Source organism: Maniola hyperantus, chromosome 16, assembly GCF_902806685.2.
Source record: "Maniola hyperantus chromosome 16, iAphHyp1.2, whole genome shotgun sequence".
NCBI lineage: Eukaryota > Metazoa > Arthropoda > Insecta > Lepidoptera > Nymphalidae > Maniola > Maniola hyperantus.
In genome coordinates, this window is record NC_048551.1 from 2,458,836 (window position 1) to 2,473,978 (window position 15,143).

At 37.9% G+C, this 15,143-nt stretch overlaps 2 protein-coding genes across 3 annotated transcripts in view; one reads left to right on the forward strand and one right to left on the reverse strand.

Annotated features, from left to right (window-relative positions):
* Nucleotides 1–6,083, reverse strand: part of FucT6 (alpha-(1,6)-fucosyltransferase 8) — a 38,697-nt gene extending 32,614 nt beyond the window's left edge. The window contains exons 1-2 of the mRNA XM_069503913.1: nt 5,751–6,083; nt 323–511 (exon numbers count right to left, since the gene is read on the reverse strand). Of these exons, the coding sequence (XP_069360014.1) occupies nt 323–459 (137 nt within the window). The 5' untranslated portion in view covers nt 460–511; nt 5,751–6,083. The remainder of the gene's footprint in view (nt 1–322; nt 512–5,750) is intronic.
* Nucleotides 6,084–8,097: 2,014 nt separating this feature from the next.
* mael (germ-plasm component protein maelstrom) overlaps nt 8,098–15,143 on the forward strand; it is an 82,311-nt gene continuing 75,265 nt past the window's right edge. For both annotated transcript variants that reach the window (XM_069504012.1, XM_069504013.1), the window contains exons 1-7: nt 8,098–8,373; nt 10,097–10,295; nt 10,587–10,730; nt 11,351–11,584; nt 12,259–12,422; nt 13,432–13,575; nt 15,018–15,071. In XM_069504012.1, the coding sequence (XP_069360113.1) occupies nt 8,245–8,373; nt 10,097–10,295; nt 10,587–10,730; nt 11,351–11,584; nt 12,259–12,422; nt 13,432–13,575; nt 15,018–15,071 (1,068 nt within the window). In that variant the 5' untranslated portion in view covers nt 8,098–8,244. The remainder of the gene's footprint in view (nt 8,374–10,096; nt 10,296–10,586; nt 10,731–11,350; nt 11,585–12,258; nt 12,423–13,431; nt 13,576–15,017; nt 15,072–15,143) is intronic.

Consider the following 15,143-nt stretch of genomic DNA (forward strand, 5'->3'; position numbering starts at 1 on the left):
GAATATACGAACACTAACTTATGCTCGTAACTTCGTCCGCGTGGACTAAACAAATTTCAAACCCCTATTTAACCCCCCTGGGGTTGAATTTTCAAAAATCCTTTCTAAGCGGATCCTCATCCTCCTACGTCATAATAGCTATCTGCATGCCAAATTTCAGTCCGATCCGTCCAGTAGTTTGAGCTGTGCTTTGATAGATCAGTCAGTCAGTCAATCAGTCACCTTTTCCTTTTATATATTTAGATAATCAGTCCATCGCGTTGCGTCGTTGGGTAAAAAGTGGGAGGAAGTTGATGGGAAAAATGGGCAAGCCCTTATTTACCTCAAGGGTGAAATGACGAGGTATGTGACAGCAATCCATATGATCAGCAACAGTACTGCAATCCGTTTCCATTTCGAGAGGTACATCATAAAGTAGCCATTGAGACCTGAGTGCCCGGTGGGATAGAGTTTCATCATGAACGGCGCATCCTTGCGTCTTGTCTGCTAGGCCATCTGCTGGTTGGAGTGTCTGAAACAAACAACGAAGATTTTTGAATGACAAGTTAGCCCTTGACCAGAGTGAACTAGAGTAAGGGAACTCTCGGTTTGATCCTGCTGTTTGATTGCAGAAAAACTGCATCAATCATAATTACAATCTCAATTGTTGTGATTGGCTGAATTTATGGTATTCGCGTTGCAACAATGTATTGTAGCCAATAGTGAGCGAGCGTCAACCAATAAGAGGTGATTGCGATCGTGACATTGTTGCTGTCATTCTACCGCAATCGAGTCGCTGAATCAACGACATGTCAAATATTAGGCTATGGGTGACGTGAAATCACAGAAAAATAGGCTATTCATAGGCTTCCTAGCGTCAAATGTAGAAAAATTGTTTTGACGTCGAAGCCTCTATGTGACTGCAATCTCACCTGTTGGTGAGTGATGATGCAGCTTAAAACGGAAGCGGATTAGGCAGTAAAATCTATCATTTAATGCACCCTTATTAAATAGTTACTACCTTATATAACTACCTTCTTACAAGATAAGTAGGTAACGCATACGACACTAGTATCGTATCTGGCGAATTTAGCGACATCCTAAAAAGGGTGTAACAAAATATTAGAGAAGCATTAGAAGTATTTGCTGTGTTATTCATTTCATTCTAAGAATACTGGTGGTACAGAAATACATTGACGACCCGCTCCGGCTTCGCTCCAGTGGAATTTTTGAAAATGGTGAGGACGTGGAGTGAGAATTCTTTGATTTTCCGGGGTAAAAATAGTAGTAGTGTCACTCTTCAGATCTTTAAATAAGTACTACCCGTGCGCGATAAGTTGAGACTCGCCTGGAATGCAACCCTCCGCCAGCTTCCCCTGTAACTTCCCCTCAAGCTCCCGTGTTGTACTGTAGACAACGCCATTTTTTTAACATCTTAGTCTCGTACTTGCTTACACGTCACGCAACGACGCCGCGCTCCGATTTTTATCTACAGTACAACCACGCGTCTGTGGCGTCATCGCCCCCCAGGTCTCTACTTATTGCGCACGAGTAGTACTATGTCCACGCAAAAAAATCATTACGAATTGTTTTATCATTATAATGTAGTGTATGTACCTACGAGATAACTGTACTGGCCTCAGAATTAAGAAATTGATTAGAAGGAGCGTGAGATTCGTTTAGCTGATGTGCATAGCGTGATGGGTCGGCATTTTTTCAAACAAAAATTTTTGAACAAAATATGTTTTAAACGAACGTATAAATCATGTTTTAAATTGAAAAAAAAACAGTTTAGACGTGTTCCCGTTTAATAAGAAATTGGTTTTTTTAGGGTTCCGTACCTTAAGAGAAAGAACCCTTATTACCACTTCGTTATCTGTGTGTCCGTCTGTCGTGTCTGTCAAAAAAGCTATAGGGTACTTCCCGTTGACCTAAAATCATGTTTGGCACGTAGGTAGGTCTAATTGCACACGTAAAGGGAACAATCCGAAAACCGTGAATTTGTGGTTACATCACAAAAAAAATTAAGTAAAGTAAGGTTACTATACTTAGTGGGGTATCATGATATGAAAGGGCCCTGTACATTCTAAAACAGATTTTTATTTATTTTTATGCATAACTAGCTGATGCCCGAGACATCTTTTTCGTGGATATAAGTTCTTTAAAATTCCGTGTGAACTCTTTGATTTTAGCCTATCTGTTAATGCAGGGTATAATCTATCTCCAGTCTAAATTTCAGTCAAATCCGTCCAGTAGTTTTTGTGTGAAAGAGTAACAAACATACAGACATACATAATAGTTTTTAATTTACCGCGCAAAATGTCGAAAAATTACGACTGTAGTATGGAAACCTCGGTACGTACCTCGGACTCAAACTTGGCCGTTTTTTTTTCAATCCTGATTGATAAATTTTTTTTGTAAAAAAACAGACTAACTATGTAAATAACGTGAGAAACGTGAATAAATTCTTTCGAATTGTTTTTGCTTAATTGACGACACATTACACGTTGTACCGCGGTGTTAATAAACACATCGGACACCATTTCTAGTGGCGTATTTAGTGTTCTGTGGTGACTCATCAAGTGGTTTATGTCTCTAGGTAATCAAATGTTTAATGTAGCGCAAAGTCATCAGTCCTCATGTTTTCAAGGACAGTTTTCTTTCCGGATATGTTTTGAGCTCGCTGCACACAATTATGCAGTGATAATATCAGTGCGCGTTATTGTAAAAAAAACCGGCCAAGTGCGAGTCAGACTCGCGCACTGAGGGTTCTGTACTACAGTCGTATTTTTTCGACATTTTGCACGATAATTCAAAAACTATTATGCATAAAAATAAATGAAAATCTGTTTTAGAATCCACAGGTGAAGACCTTTCATATTATGATACCCCACTTGATATAGTTATCTTACTTCGAAAATTGAAAATACTAACTATTAGTTAATGACCACAATTAAATTTTTTGTGTGTGATGTAACCACAAATTCACGGTTTTCAGATTTTTCCCCGAATGTCTGCTATAAGACCGACCTACCTGCCAACTTTCATGATTCTAGGTCGACGGGAAGTACTCTGTAGGTTTCTTGACAGATCGACAGACAGACAGACAGACAACAAAGTGATCCTATAAGGGTTCCGTTTTTCCTTTTGAGGTACGGAACCCTAAAAATGATGAAACCAGAGGGATTTGTGGCCTACAGTCCGCGACAGGTTGAGATGGCAATCGGGGTATGAGGCTGGGGGGCGCACCTCACACCCGCACGTCACCCACGCTCGCCCACACCGGGTTAGCACGAGGGCTGTTACGTTACGTTAATTTGTACGATAGAGATGCTAGATAGTTGAAATATACTTATGTTTCCCTAGTTTCAGCGGTTTTTCTACAAATGTGTAATAGGTATAGTACGCGACAGGCCGAGATGGCTATCAGGGAGGAAACACCCCTATCAGGACTGGCCAGGATGAGAACGGTTTGGCCATCGTCCACCATGTTGGCCAAGTGCGGATTTGGCAGACTTCACACACCTTTCAGAACATTATGGAGAACCCTCAGGCATGCAGGTTTCCTCACGGTGCGGTTTTTCCTTCACCGTTAAAGCAAGTGATATTTTAACTGCTTAAAAGTTAAACGTAATATCCAACTCCGAAAAGTTAGAAGAGCGTGCCCAGGTTCGAACCTCCAATCCCTCAAATAGGAGGCGGATATCTTAACCACTAGGCTATCAAAGCGGGTACAACATTATTATTAATTGGTAATAATCAACTAGTTATTTTATTTTATTTTATTTTATTATAAAGGCACACAAAACAGGTTTCTGCTATAAATGGTCCAAATAAAAATAAAAAACAATAGATTGAGATCTAAGCGGTAACCCTTAATATGTGTACACAACAATACTCATGGTTATTACTTATTATACACAAAATATACAGGAAAGTTGTAACGAAAATACCTACTACACAGCTACATATAAATAACTAGGAAGGAAAATATAAACCATAATAATAATAATTAATAATAATTGGGGAAAAGTGTTTCAACTTCGTATTTTATTTAATTTGATGAGCAGTTAGCCCTTGACCGCATTCTAGTTCCAGGGTTATAATTTTACAAGAAAATTATTTTGAATCAATAGACTCAAGATTTGTAACACCCTTCCAGCATCAGTTTTCCCCTCCAATTATAGTATGGGTACCTTCAAGACAAGAGTGAATAGGCATCTTCTAGGCAAGCGCGCTCCATCTTAGGCTGCATCATCACTTGCCACCAGGGTCACCAAGCGCTATTCTATAAATTAAAAAAAAAACTCAAGTCGAAATAGTTAGTATTACTAAAGGCTGAAACACATTACACAACCAAAGTGTGACAAAAACGCGGCTCCTAGAAATTGTAAATTGTAACAAAACAAGACTACTGTCCAGTTTGTCTCTGAACAGAGCAAACCGTCATGTAGCAACTTCTTGTTACTTGGTTTGCCCGCACTGTACGTACAGGGAACTTTAGGACCCAACACACACCCGTAGATTGGAGACGAGAGATGTCTTTCTTCACAACTTAAAGTATAGTAAAAGTAAAATATGCTTTAACCTTTATTGACTTAGACATATGACTATGACCTCCTTGGCACAGTGGTAAGCTCTGTTGTCTTATTAGTTGGAGGTCCTGGGTTCGATTCCCGGCAGGGGTTTGGAATTTTATTATTTCTAAATGTCTGATCTGGTCTAGTGGGAGGCCTTCAGCCGTATCATCATGATCATGATGATCATGAATAAGTACCTAGTTTATTTCCATACAAAAACAATTGTTTCTATTTATTATTTATTGAGTTTGTCACAAGTTCGTGACTAATTATTCTTATGTTAGATATTAACATAAGAAAGAAACTTTACATACTATTATTAACACAGGACAGTGTCAATGCTTATACAAAAGGTAGCACAATGTAGCAAGGACAAATCTTTTACTTAACAAAATCCATACTGATATAATAAATGCGAAAGTCTGTGTGTGTGTGTGTGTATGGATCTCCTCATTTCTGATTTGATCACGTAGAGAAACTCCACGCATAGCTCTCTCCATCACCCGCTGAGCGACTCTGAGCTTTCTTTGAGGCCCATTGTTAGCGAAGAATCTCCAGCCATACTTATGAAAATGAAATTTGGCATAGCTTGCATCCCCGAGATGGACATGGGATACTTTTAATACTGGAAATACAGTTTTTCCACAGGATTTTAAAAGCCTGAAGCCACAGTACCAAAATCAGCTATGGAACAATTAATTTCTCTTTAGACCTACCTACCTGCCAAATTTAATGATTCTAGGTCAACGGGAAGTACCCTGTAAGTTTCTTGACAGACCGACACAGACAACAAAGTGATCCTATAAGGGTTCCGTTCCGTTTTTCCTTTACAGGTGCGGAACCCTAAAAGAAGTGATCCTACAAGGGTTCCGTTTTTCTTTTTGAGGTGCGGAAACCTAAAAATGATAATCAAAGATTGTACTGAACCAAAGTTGTACCTACTCTGTGACTCCGGATATCAGTGATTTAAACAAATCTGGCTCTAACAAGTACGTATCTACCTTATAGGAAATTCAACTTAAACTCCATACAAATTAAACATTTGAAACCAGAATTTAACATAAATCGGATACAAAAACAAATAAAAATTAAGTATTTAGATCAACTCCAACATGGAATATAATGTTAACATTATTATTTATTAAAATAATATGAAAATATTAGTAAAACCGTAGCTTACAAGTTACATACCTCATATACAAAGCTCGTAAGAATGTGATGTTAATAAACAGGGGTTCCTCCAGGGATTGTTGAAATACACTTTTTCACAAATACTCAAATATATTATTGTACCACAAAACCAGTTAAAGGTAAATGCTCCAATACTTCATTTTATATTTAAAAACACCATTAGGAAAAATATTGGGAACTGGGAAGCATAGAGTATGCTGGGAAGTGAGAAACCCAAAGAGTATTATAATATGAGAAACCACAGGAATCCACCGTAACCGTATACTCTTTGGGCTCTTTCACAAATCAGTGAACACTACACAGAGTATATAACTATTAATCTGTGGTATATAATCACTACCACCATTACCTACGTTTTAAGAGACGAGTTTCATACAAAACTGAAAATGTAGGTAACAATAAATTAACCCTTCTATTACAGTAAACAGTTTAAGATCTTAACTGCACATTTTTACCGGCCAATCTCCTCTGTGTCTCCTTCAAGCTACTTGAGACTGGCAAAGTGCATTGTGCTGACATGGCACTGGAAAAAGCCATATATTAAGAGAAGAAGAAGAAGAAAATGTAGGTATGCCTGTAATGGATGCTCCAATACCAACATTATAACATTTTTCATTCTTTCATTCATTTCATTCATTCACTTACACTGTCAGAAAGACAGTACTGCCAACATAACCAAACAAGTAGCTCCACGAGGGTTCTTCCCGTAGACTGACTAAAAAATCAAGACAAAGGAACGTTTGCTTTCTCATTCACACTAAAAAGAGAGCACAGATAAAGTTACTAATGTGATAAAAAGAGACGCAGCTAACCTATTTTTGTCCCTTATCGTGTAACCGGTTTTTTTTCAAGGACTACAACTTTAGTTGCAAAACAAACTTTGAGAATTCGTGGCGTCATTGTATTTCTCATTAGTTACTTGTTTTCACAATAAAAAACGTTTAATACAAATATTATTGATCAGTTAATACAAATATTGACTACTCATCATGATCAACCCATCGCCGGCTCACTACAGAGCACGGGTCTCCTCTCAGAGTGAGAAGAGTTTGGCCATAGTTTACCACGCTGGCCGTGGGTGGATTGGTAGACTTCACACACCTTTGAGAACATTATGGAGAACTCTCAGGTGTGCAGGTTTTCTCACGATGTTTTCCTTCACCATTCAAGCAAGTGATAGTTTTACTTAACATGCACATAACTCCAAAAAATTAGAGGTGCCCGGGATCGAACCGCCGACCTCCGATTAGAAGGCGGACGTCCTAACCACTTGGCTATCACAGCATTATCTACTTAATAAATAACAATTACAATATTTCTCATAAATATACTTTTCCTAGTACCCGATAAGCTAGATTTCGCTAATTAGTTACTCATTTCTATTATACACGCTGAAGTTTTGTTGGTTGTTTTCCTGAAGTGAAATGATTTAGTCAAAGTATTACAATCGATTTATGAATAATAATAAAAATTATAATCAAAAATGGAAAACTTCCAATCGAGAAAAGCAAAACTAGAAAGATACCTCGAACCAATAGTAAGAGGTACTTCACACTCCGTGGCTGGTGGCTCAGTGGTTTTCGCCGCGGCCACGCAGTCGTTGACCTTCTCGCTTAGTCAAAGCCTGGCTCATAGAGTAAAGTAATACAAGGCCAGGCTCGCGGCGTGCGTGCACGCTAGTTTATACCGTATCAATACGCGCAAAAGGATAATGTGCTCCAAAAGATTTTACGATATAGGCACGTTTGTAGTCACGTGCGTGCAGGCTAGTTTATGATGTATCACTACACACGAGAGCTTATTTTGCTCTTAACATCGTTATAAACTTTATCGTTATGTTTTGCATAGGTATAGTTTAAGACCTGTAGAGTGACATAGGCAACTTTTTATGCCGGAAAATCAAAGAGTTCCCCTGGGATTTTTTAAAACCCAAATCCACGCGTACGAAGTCGCGGGTATCAGCTAGTGATTTATAATTCTGTGGATGCTGGTGTGGCATTTCAAGGCATCCGTGCATACAATGCTATACGAAGCTTCGCCCACCGACCAGAAAATTCGCCTGCCTGTGGCCGTGCTGTGGCCTGACCTAGCTACGGCTAGAATAGGTACCTATATAATCATTATCCCTATTAATCTGTGGTATCCCTATTAATCAGTGCAGGCCTGTCACTACTCACTACCTACTCTAATCTCAATGACTCACTATATGTTATTAGTCTGTGCTACTCACTTCATACTTCATAGATAATAGGTATATTATTAAACTCACCAAACTCACTTGCCACAGAGTACTTTGTAATGTCACTTGACGGTGCTCACTTGTATTATACGTTTCCAGTGTATTACTTTACTCTATGAGTATCCCTCACAGGTATCCCTATTATTTTATCGGTGTCCCTATTAATCTGTGCTTGTGTTCCACGGCTTTTCGTCGGCGGGCGCGTGCTTTTGTTGGCTTTTAGATTTCTTTTAGTGAAATTGAAGAAGGGATAAAATGCCGAAGAAGCCATCAAGAAATGCCTATTACTACTTCATGCTCGAATTTAAGGAAGAGCAACGGAAAAAAGGAATACACTATGCTAACATGAATGAAGTTTCTGCTGCTGCAGGACCTATTTACCAGGTAAGTGGCTTTCTTCTTCCTGAAAGTATCACAGATCACTGCTTCGAGCAATTTAGTAAATTCTATCGGGCATAAATATAGTGCAAGTAAAAGTTGTTTTTAGTTCTAACAGCTATGTTATGTTGTTGTTATCCACATGGCCGTCAACCGGGATTCCCCGAATTTCTTCTCCGTACCCGGTTTTTTGTAAATTAAACAACTCTACATAAAAGTTAAAAGTTAAAGTAAATTTCCGATAAAACTTAAACATGTGACGTGCTTAAGTCGAAAGTCAACTTCATAATGCTAAATTCAATTACAAAAGTAGGTACGTTGTAAAAAAATAAAATGACCTTGAATCACCTGAAAAGTTCAACGAAAGTTCAAAAATATTATTTTTAGATAATTATTAATTATATCTACATAAAAGTGTAGCTGAGTATTTCCTAAAATTTTTGCAGCATCAAAATTTAAATGATTAAGTTCTGAACTTGTTATAGTTTTAAAAGATATATATTATAAGTATACACATCAAGAATTGAAATCAATCCTTGTTTTATTAAATAACTGGGAATTGATTTCAAAAAAGCCAAAACAGCAGACAATAGTTTGATGACATTCTGATTTTGTTATTTGAGACTAATTTCAAAAACTTCGTTTATTAACAGTACCTTCATTATATATCTATGAAACCATTTTGTTTGTTGCTAATAATAAAAATATGTTTACAGAACTTGATAACAAAAGACAAAAACATAAATTAAAATTCCCATCACATAAAACCGCTCTCATCAATTTAACCTTATGGCAGTAAAAATTGTAAACAAACTACCTTTGGAAATAAGAGAACTTGTAAATATAAATAAAATAGAAAGCCTTAAAAAGAAGTTATTCGAATATTTAATTATTTAATTTAAAAAATATTTTTTACAGTGTTGACGAATATCTAAGATGACATTTTTTCCTTTAGGGTGTATTGATTCATGGTTGCCTTTTGACATATTTTGTATTAAGTACTATCTTGTTTTTTATTCTTTTGTGACTAAGTATTTAATTTGGCTAATTTTATCAAAACTATGTACACGTTGTTAGGTATATCATAACATATTGCATGCTAATAGGCAGAATTTGGCTGTACCTTTTTGTTTTTGTAACATCTCCACTGTTTACCCAGATTTGCAATAAAGAAATTTGTATTTGTATTTGTAAATTAAATTAATAATGAAAACCGCAAAGTAATCATTGTAATTGTGTATTAAACATAAACAATGTAAGGTTAGAAAGATGTTAATAATCAAAAATAATATGAATGTAATTAAAAATTATAATTGCTCGAGAAACAACATTTCTGTTTTGTTACTTTTTAGACAAGTTGTATTAAAAAGTTGTGATTTTGCAAAAAAATAGACTAAATTATAACCAGTTTCTCTTTTCTTTATAACAATAACCCTATACTTTGGTAAATATAGTGACTTCTTTATGTTGTAAGATAAATGTAACAGAATTATTCATAAGAACAGGACAAAAATATATATGACATGAAAATTATGACAAACCGATCACAGATTGATTTACAATAACATGGTCGCATGGTAGAGATTGCTTCAAAGTGATAAGGCAGCCAAATTGTACTACTATTTTTGTGTATAGTTTTACTTTCGTTTCTTTTTATGATGGTGTACAATGAAGCATATTTCATTCATTCATTAATTTCTTTCATTCATTCATAATGTGTTTATTTCAGGATGCTCCACCTGCAGTTCGCAAAAAATTTGAGGAGATAGCAAAGAGGGAGAAGCAAAAGATTCTTCCAGACAATAAGTACACTTCACAGGGAGTCCCTATAGCTGTAATTGATCGACGAGAGAATGAAACTAAAAAGGCTGCCGAAAATGAACGGAACGATATAATGAATATGGTGACCAATAAGGGACTTGGACATAGTATGAATTTTCAATATAATTTACTTACATACTAGATGATGCCCGAGACTTCGTCCGCGTGTATTTAGGTTTCAAAAAATCTCAGGAAACTCTGATTTCCCCGAGATGCAAGCTATCTCTGTACCAAATTTCATCAAAATCGGTTAAGCGGATGCACCGTGAAAAGTTAGCAGACAGACAGACACATATTTATAATATTAATATGGATGTATCAAATTTAAATTTAAATGTATGGGCTGTGAAAAGCTAATGATTATGATGAAAAAATAATGGTTATTATGATCATTGTAGCTGTTATCAACCTGGACATATTCGTCATGGACATAAACTGCTACTGTAAGACGAATGAAGACTACATCGTTGGGGAGTTTGCAGTGTTACATTTCACCATAGAACATGGCATAGTGGAAGTCTATCACACAATGATCAATCCTAGTAAGTTGAAACGGAAGTAATTGAATATCAATTTTTTCTATTTTATTATATTTGTATATATCGGTGCCACGAACAGAACAAAATTAACAATAAAACCAAAAACATTAAAATTAAGTATAAAAAATAAGAAATAAAAATAAAAATATGGAGGTACAGAAAGACATTTCGAAAAATGAGTAAAAACTAACTAACGACTATCCCATCACATCACTCTATAGTGACTTGAAGTAGTCCCTTAGTTTCTTTTTAAATTTAGGAAGACTATCACCTACACAGATATGTCCAGATTTGCAACTAGCGTGGCCCCCTCAGTCCCTCTCGCTCAAGCAGATTTTCTTACTTGTGAAATGTCATTCCTTCTACACTTCACGTTGTTTGCCAAATACTCACGTACAAATACATTTTGGCAAACAAAATTGGCCACGGTGATAAGGACAAAACATAATCATTTTGTTACGTTCTAATAAGAGCTAAAATGCATTGAGCTATCTCGCTCTAACAGTAAGTGTCACAATAGGGCTACTTATAATAGTCCTTGTTCTGAGATCACCTATAATGTCTATATCTAGAACTTTATTGATACTGTTATACAAGTTATATAATATATTCTTTGTATCCAGGTAATATCCCTATGGGATACACCGCTGACATCAAAGCTGGGAGGCTGGAGCTCGGGCTCGACATGCCCGACGAGTCGAAGCCGCGAACGGATTATATTAGTCTACTTGCTACTACCATAGACTATTTAAAAAAGAACCTCGCCAAAAAAGAAAAGAAGATACCGGCGCTGTTCACGATGCCCGACAAGGTCGCGCAAGTTACTAACTTCATCCAGCAGATGTGCAGACGAGCAGGTGAGATACATGCTGCAAGTTTGTTGTGGGCTCTTCTCAGACCTGGGCGCGTTTGTAACCCTCGTAGCTTTAGTTTTAAGTTTGCGTAATAATTATCACCACTCTTACAAATCCAACATCTGACTATCAAAAAGAGTAATTTATTACCTATTTTGAATATATCATTTGACTTTGAGTCTTTGAGACTTTGAGTTGACTCAGAGTCGCTTAATCATTACTTAAGATTGAGTTAAACGAGACAGAGTTATATCTCTCACATAAATGTCTCGTTTTAACTCGATCTTAAGTAACGATTAGCGACTCTGAGTGCCGCTGTAAATATTTATTTTTAGAGTTCTCTAGGTACCCTGACGCAGTGGTAAGCGCTGTGGCCTTGTTAGTGGGAGGTCCCGGGTTCGATTCCCGGCAGGGGTTTGGAACCGTAACTACACTCGCTATTTTTTTTATTTTAAATCTAGCTTGAATGAAACACTCAAACGAAAATGTTCACCACGGAGCCCTTATATAGATAAAACTAGCTTATGCTCGCGACTTCGTCCGCGTGGACTACACAAATTTGAAACCCCTATTTCACCCCCTTAGGGGTTCAATTTTCAAAAATCCTTTTTTAGATCAGCCAGTCAGTCAGTCACCTTTTCCCTTTATATATGTATTTAGATTTATTTTATTCGCAGGGGAAGATGATACGATATTCCGCGTATACCAACTAGACAAGTTGTTTGTTACACTGACGAACTATGTAAGGACGAGCGAGAGTGATGGTTTCCCCAAGGAGTCACTTGCCTTGGACCTACTGAAGAAAGACCTTTTCAAGTACACCCCCGGCCTTGCCTGTCAGGTATGCTCTAATATACTGATATATACCAGCTTATACCGATATACATATACCGACTAGACACGTTGTTCTATACACTGACCAACTATGTAAGTGACAGGTCATTTGAATTCAAATATTTAAAAACTTCTGATTATATGCGTTTTTTTAGCATGTCCCGCTTTCGACGAAAGAATCCCGTTTTTTTCACTCAAAAAGTTCCAAAATCCTTATAAATTATAAAACTGACAACGCTGGCCCACAGTGTTGTTCGGTGCAATACGATAAAATTTGCTCTAATAGCACGTAGCACACTTGCACTGATAGCTGTGATAGCCTAGTAGTTAGGACGTTCGCCTTCTAACCGGAGGTCGAGGGTTCGATCCCGGGCACGCACCTCTTACTTTTCAGAGTTATGTGCTTTTTAAATAATTAAATATCACTTGCTTTAACGGTGAAGGAAAACATCGTGAGGAAACCTGCATGCCTGAGAGTTCTCCATTATGTGTTCAAAGGTCCTCATTCCACCCTCTTTTTTCTACAACCGCACCGCGCGCCACCATAAGGAATTTCACCCTCACCATCTGGGTGTCTGGTGCACTTCGACCGTCCGCTGCGCCAGATCCTTCTTTCCACGCACGTGCAAACTGTGGAACCAACTCCCATCGGCGGTGTTCCCACTAGATTATAACATGGGGTTATTCAAGGGGCGGATCAACAAATTCCTAAAAGGCCCGGCAACGCATCGGCGGCTCCTCTGGTGCTGCAAATGTTCATGGGCGGTAATCACTTAACATAAGGTGACCCGCCTGCTCGTTTGCTCGCTATATCTATTAAAAAAAAAAGGTGTGTGAAGTCTACCAATCCGCACATGGCCAACATGGTAGACTATGGCCAAAACCCTTCTTACTCTGAGAGGAGACCCGTGCCTCTAGTGAGCCGGTGATGGGTTGATCATGATGACACTTGCACTGTAAACGATCGGGACTAAGAGTGGGGCGCGTCATCATGGATTGAACTGTCTATATTGCAGCATCACGAGACAATCGACAAGCCGATGGATTGCTGCCTGTCCCGCGTCAAGCGCTGGGCTTACACCATCCTCGACACGGTCTGTCCCGTGATCGGCATCCCCGCTGAGCCGGGCAAGCACTTGCCGGCCGACTTCGACCTTACCGTAAGTGTTTTTTTTAGGGTTCCGTACCTCAAAAGGAAAAACGGAACCCTTATAGGATCACTTTGCTGTCTGTCTGACTGTCTGTCTGTCTGTCTGTCAAGAAACACCTATATCAATCCCCTATACTATCCCCTATAATACCTATATCAAATATTTGAAAAGAGCAACCGCCGAGTTTCTTGCTGGTTCTTCTCGGCAGGAAAGGCATTCCGAACTAGTGGTAGATGCATCCGACTATTCGTAAGCACTTGTAAAAGTTTATACGAATAAAAAAGATTTTCATTTTCATTTTCAAACCTACAGGGTACTTCCCGTTGACCTAGAATCATGAAATTTGGCAGGTAGGTAGATCTTATAGCTGACATTTGGGGAAAAATCTGAAAACCGTGAATTTAGGGTTAAATCACACAAAAAAAATAGGGTTAAATTGTGGTCATGAACTAATAATTAGTATTTTCAACTTTCGAAGTGAGTGACTATATCAAGTGGGGTATCATATGAAAGGTCTTCACTTGTACATTCTAAAACAGATTTTTATTTATTTTTATGCATCATAGTTTTTGAATTATCGTGCAAAATGTCGAAAAAATACGACTATAGTACAGAACCCTCATTGCGCGAGGCTGACTCGCACTTGGCCGGTTTTTTAAATTTATTTTACAGCCTTGGTATGTCAGTCCTTTAAGGCCAAGTGGCCTGTGCTCAGCGATTTGAGTACCTATACTCAGATTTTTAATTCAGTGGAAGTCTGACGTTGCTATTTTTATACATTCTGTGAAAATTTATAATTTTGCTTTTTGACGACTTTATTATTTATTATTAATTGTAATTTTAACTTAATTCCTTTTCAATTTTTGTAAGTATATTTATGTTAGTTAGTAGTTTAATTAGTGTAATTGGGCTTTAATTAAATAACAGTAATAAAAAATATATAATAAAAATAATCAGGGGTTCATTTTTTCATTTCCGCCTGAAGTTCGATTTTACCCCAAATTACCTAAAATCCCTATTCCCTGTTGTCTGTTGCTACAACGTATGTGATTTTAATTAAAAACATTGTCACCGGGCTATAAGCAAGTTTGCAAGTGCGACGAGCGATTACTCGCGCCATTCGCCCGCGGTCGCTCAGTCCTGTGCAAATCTGCGCGCGCTTTATACGTGTCCAAGCGAGCGAGCATCGCTGAACGAATATCGCTGAGTTTATTTTTGAAAGCTCGTCGCTCAGCGACAAAACTAGTAAAGCGAGTCGTCGCTGGCAGTGTGAACAGTCAGAGAGCAACTTTTGATGTATGCATCTTTTTCGTTTACACGGAATGTACATTTATTGTGCGTTTCTTGAGAGAGAAATTCGTCGATAGTTACTCGTTTTCTCCGGCGGTCGGACCCCTGCCTTACGCCATCTGAGTTTATCGCTATAAACTAACGTTTCATTTTTGTTTCAGGAAATTCAGAGTTTCCAAGAGCAAAAGAAAGCCAGACTCCCGCCAACTGTTGCGGTGAGCCATTCTCCTCATTATCATTATCATCATCATCATCATCATCAGCCTGTGGATGTCCACTGTTGGACA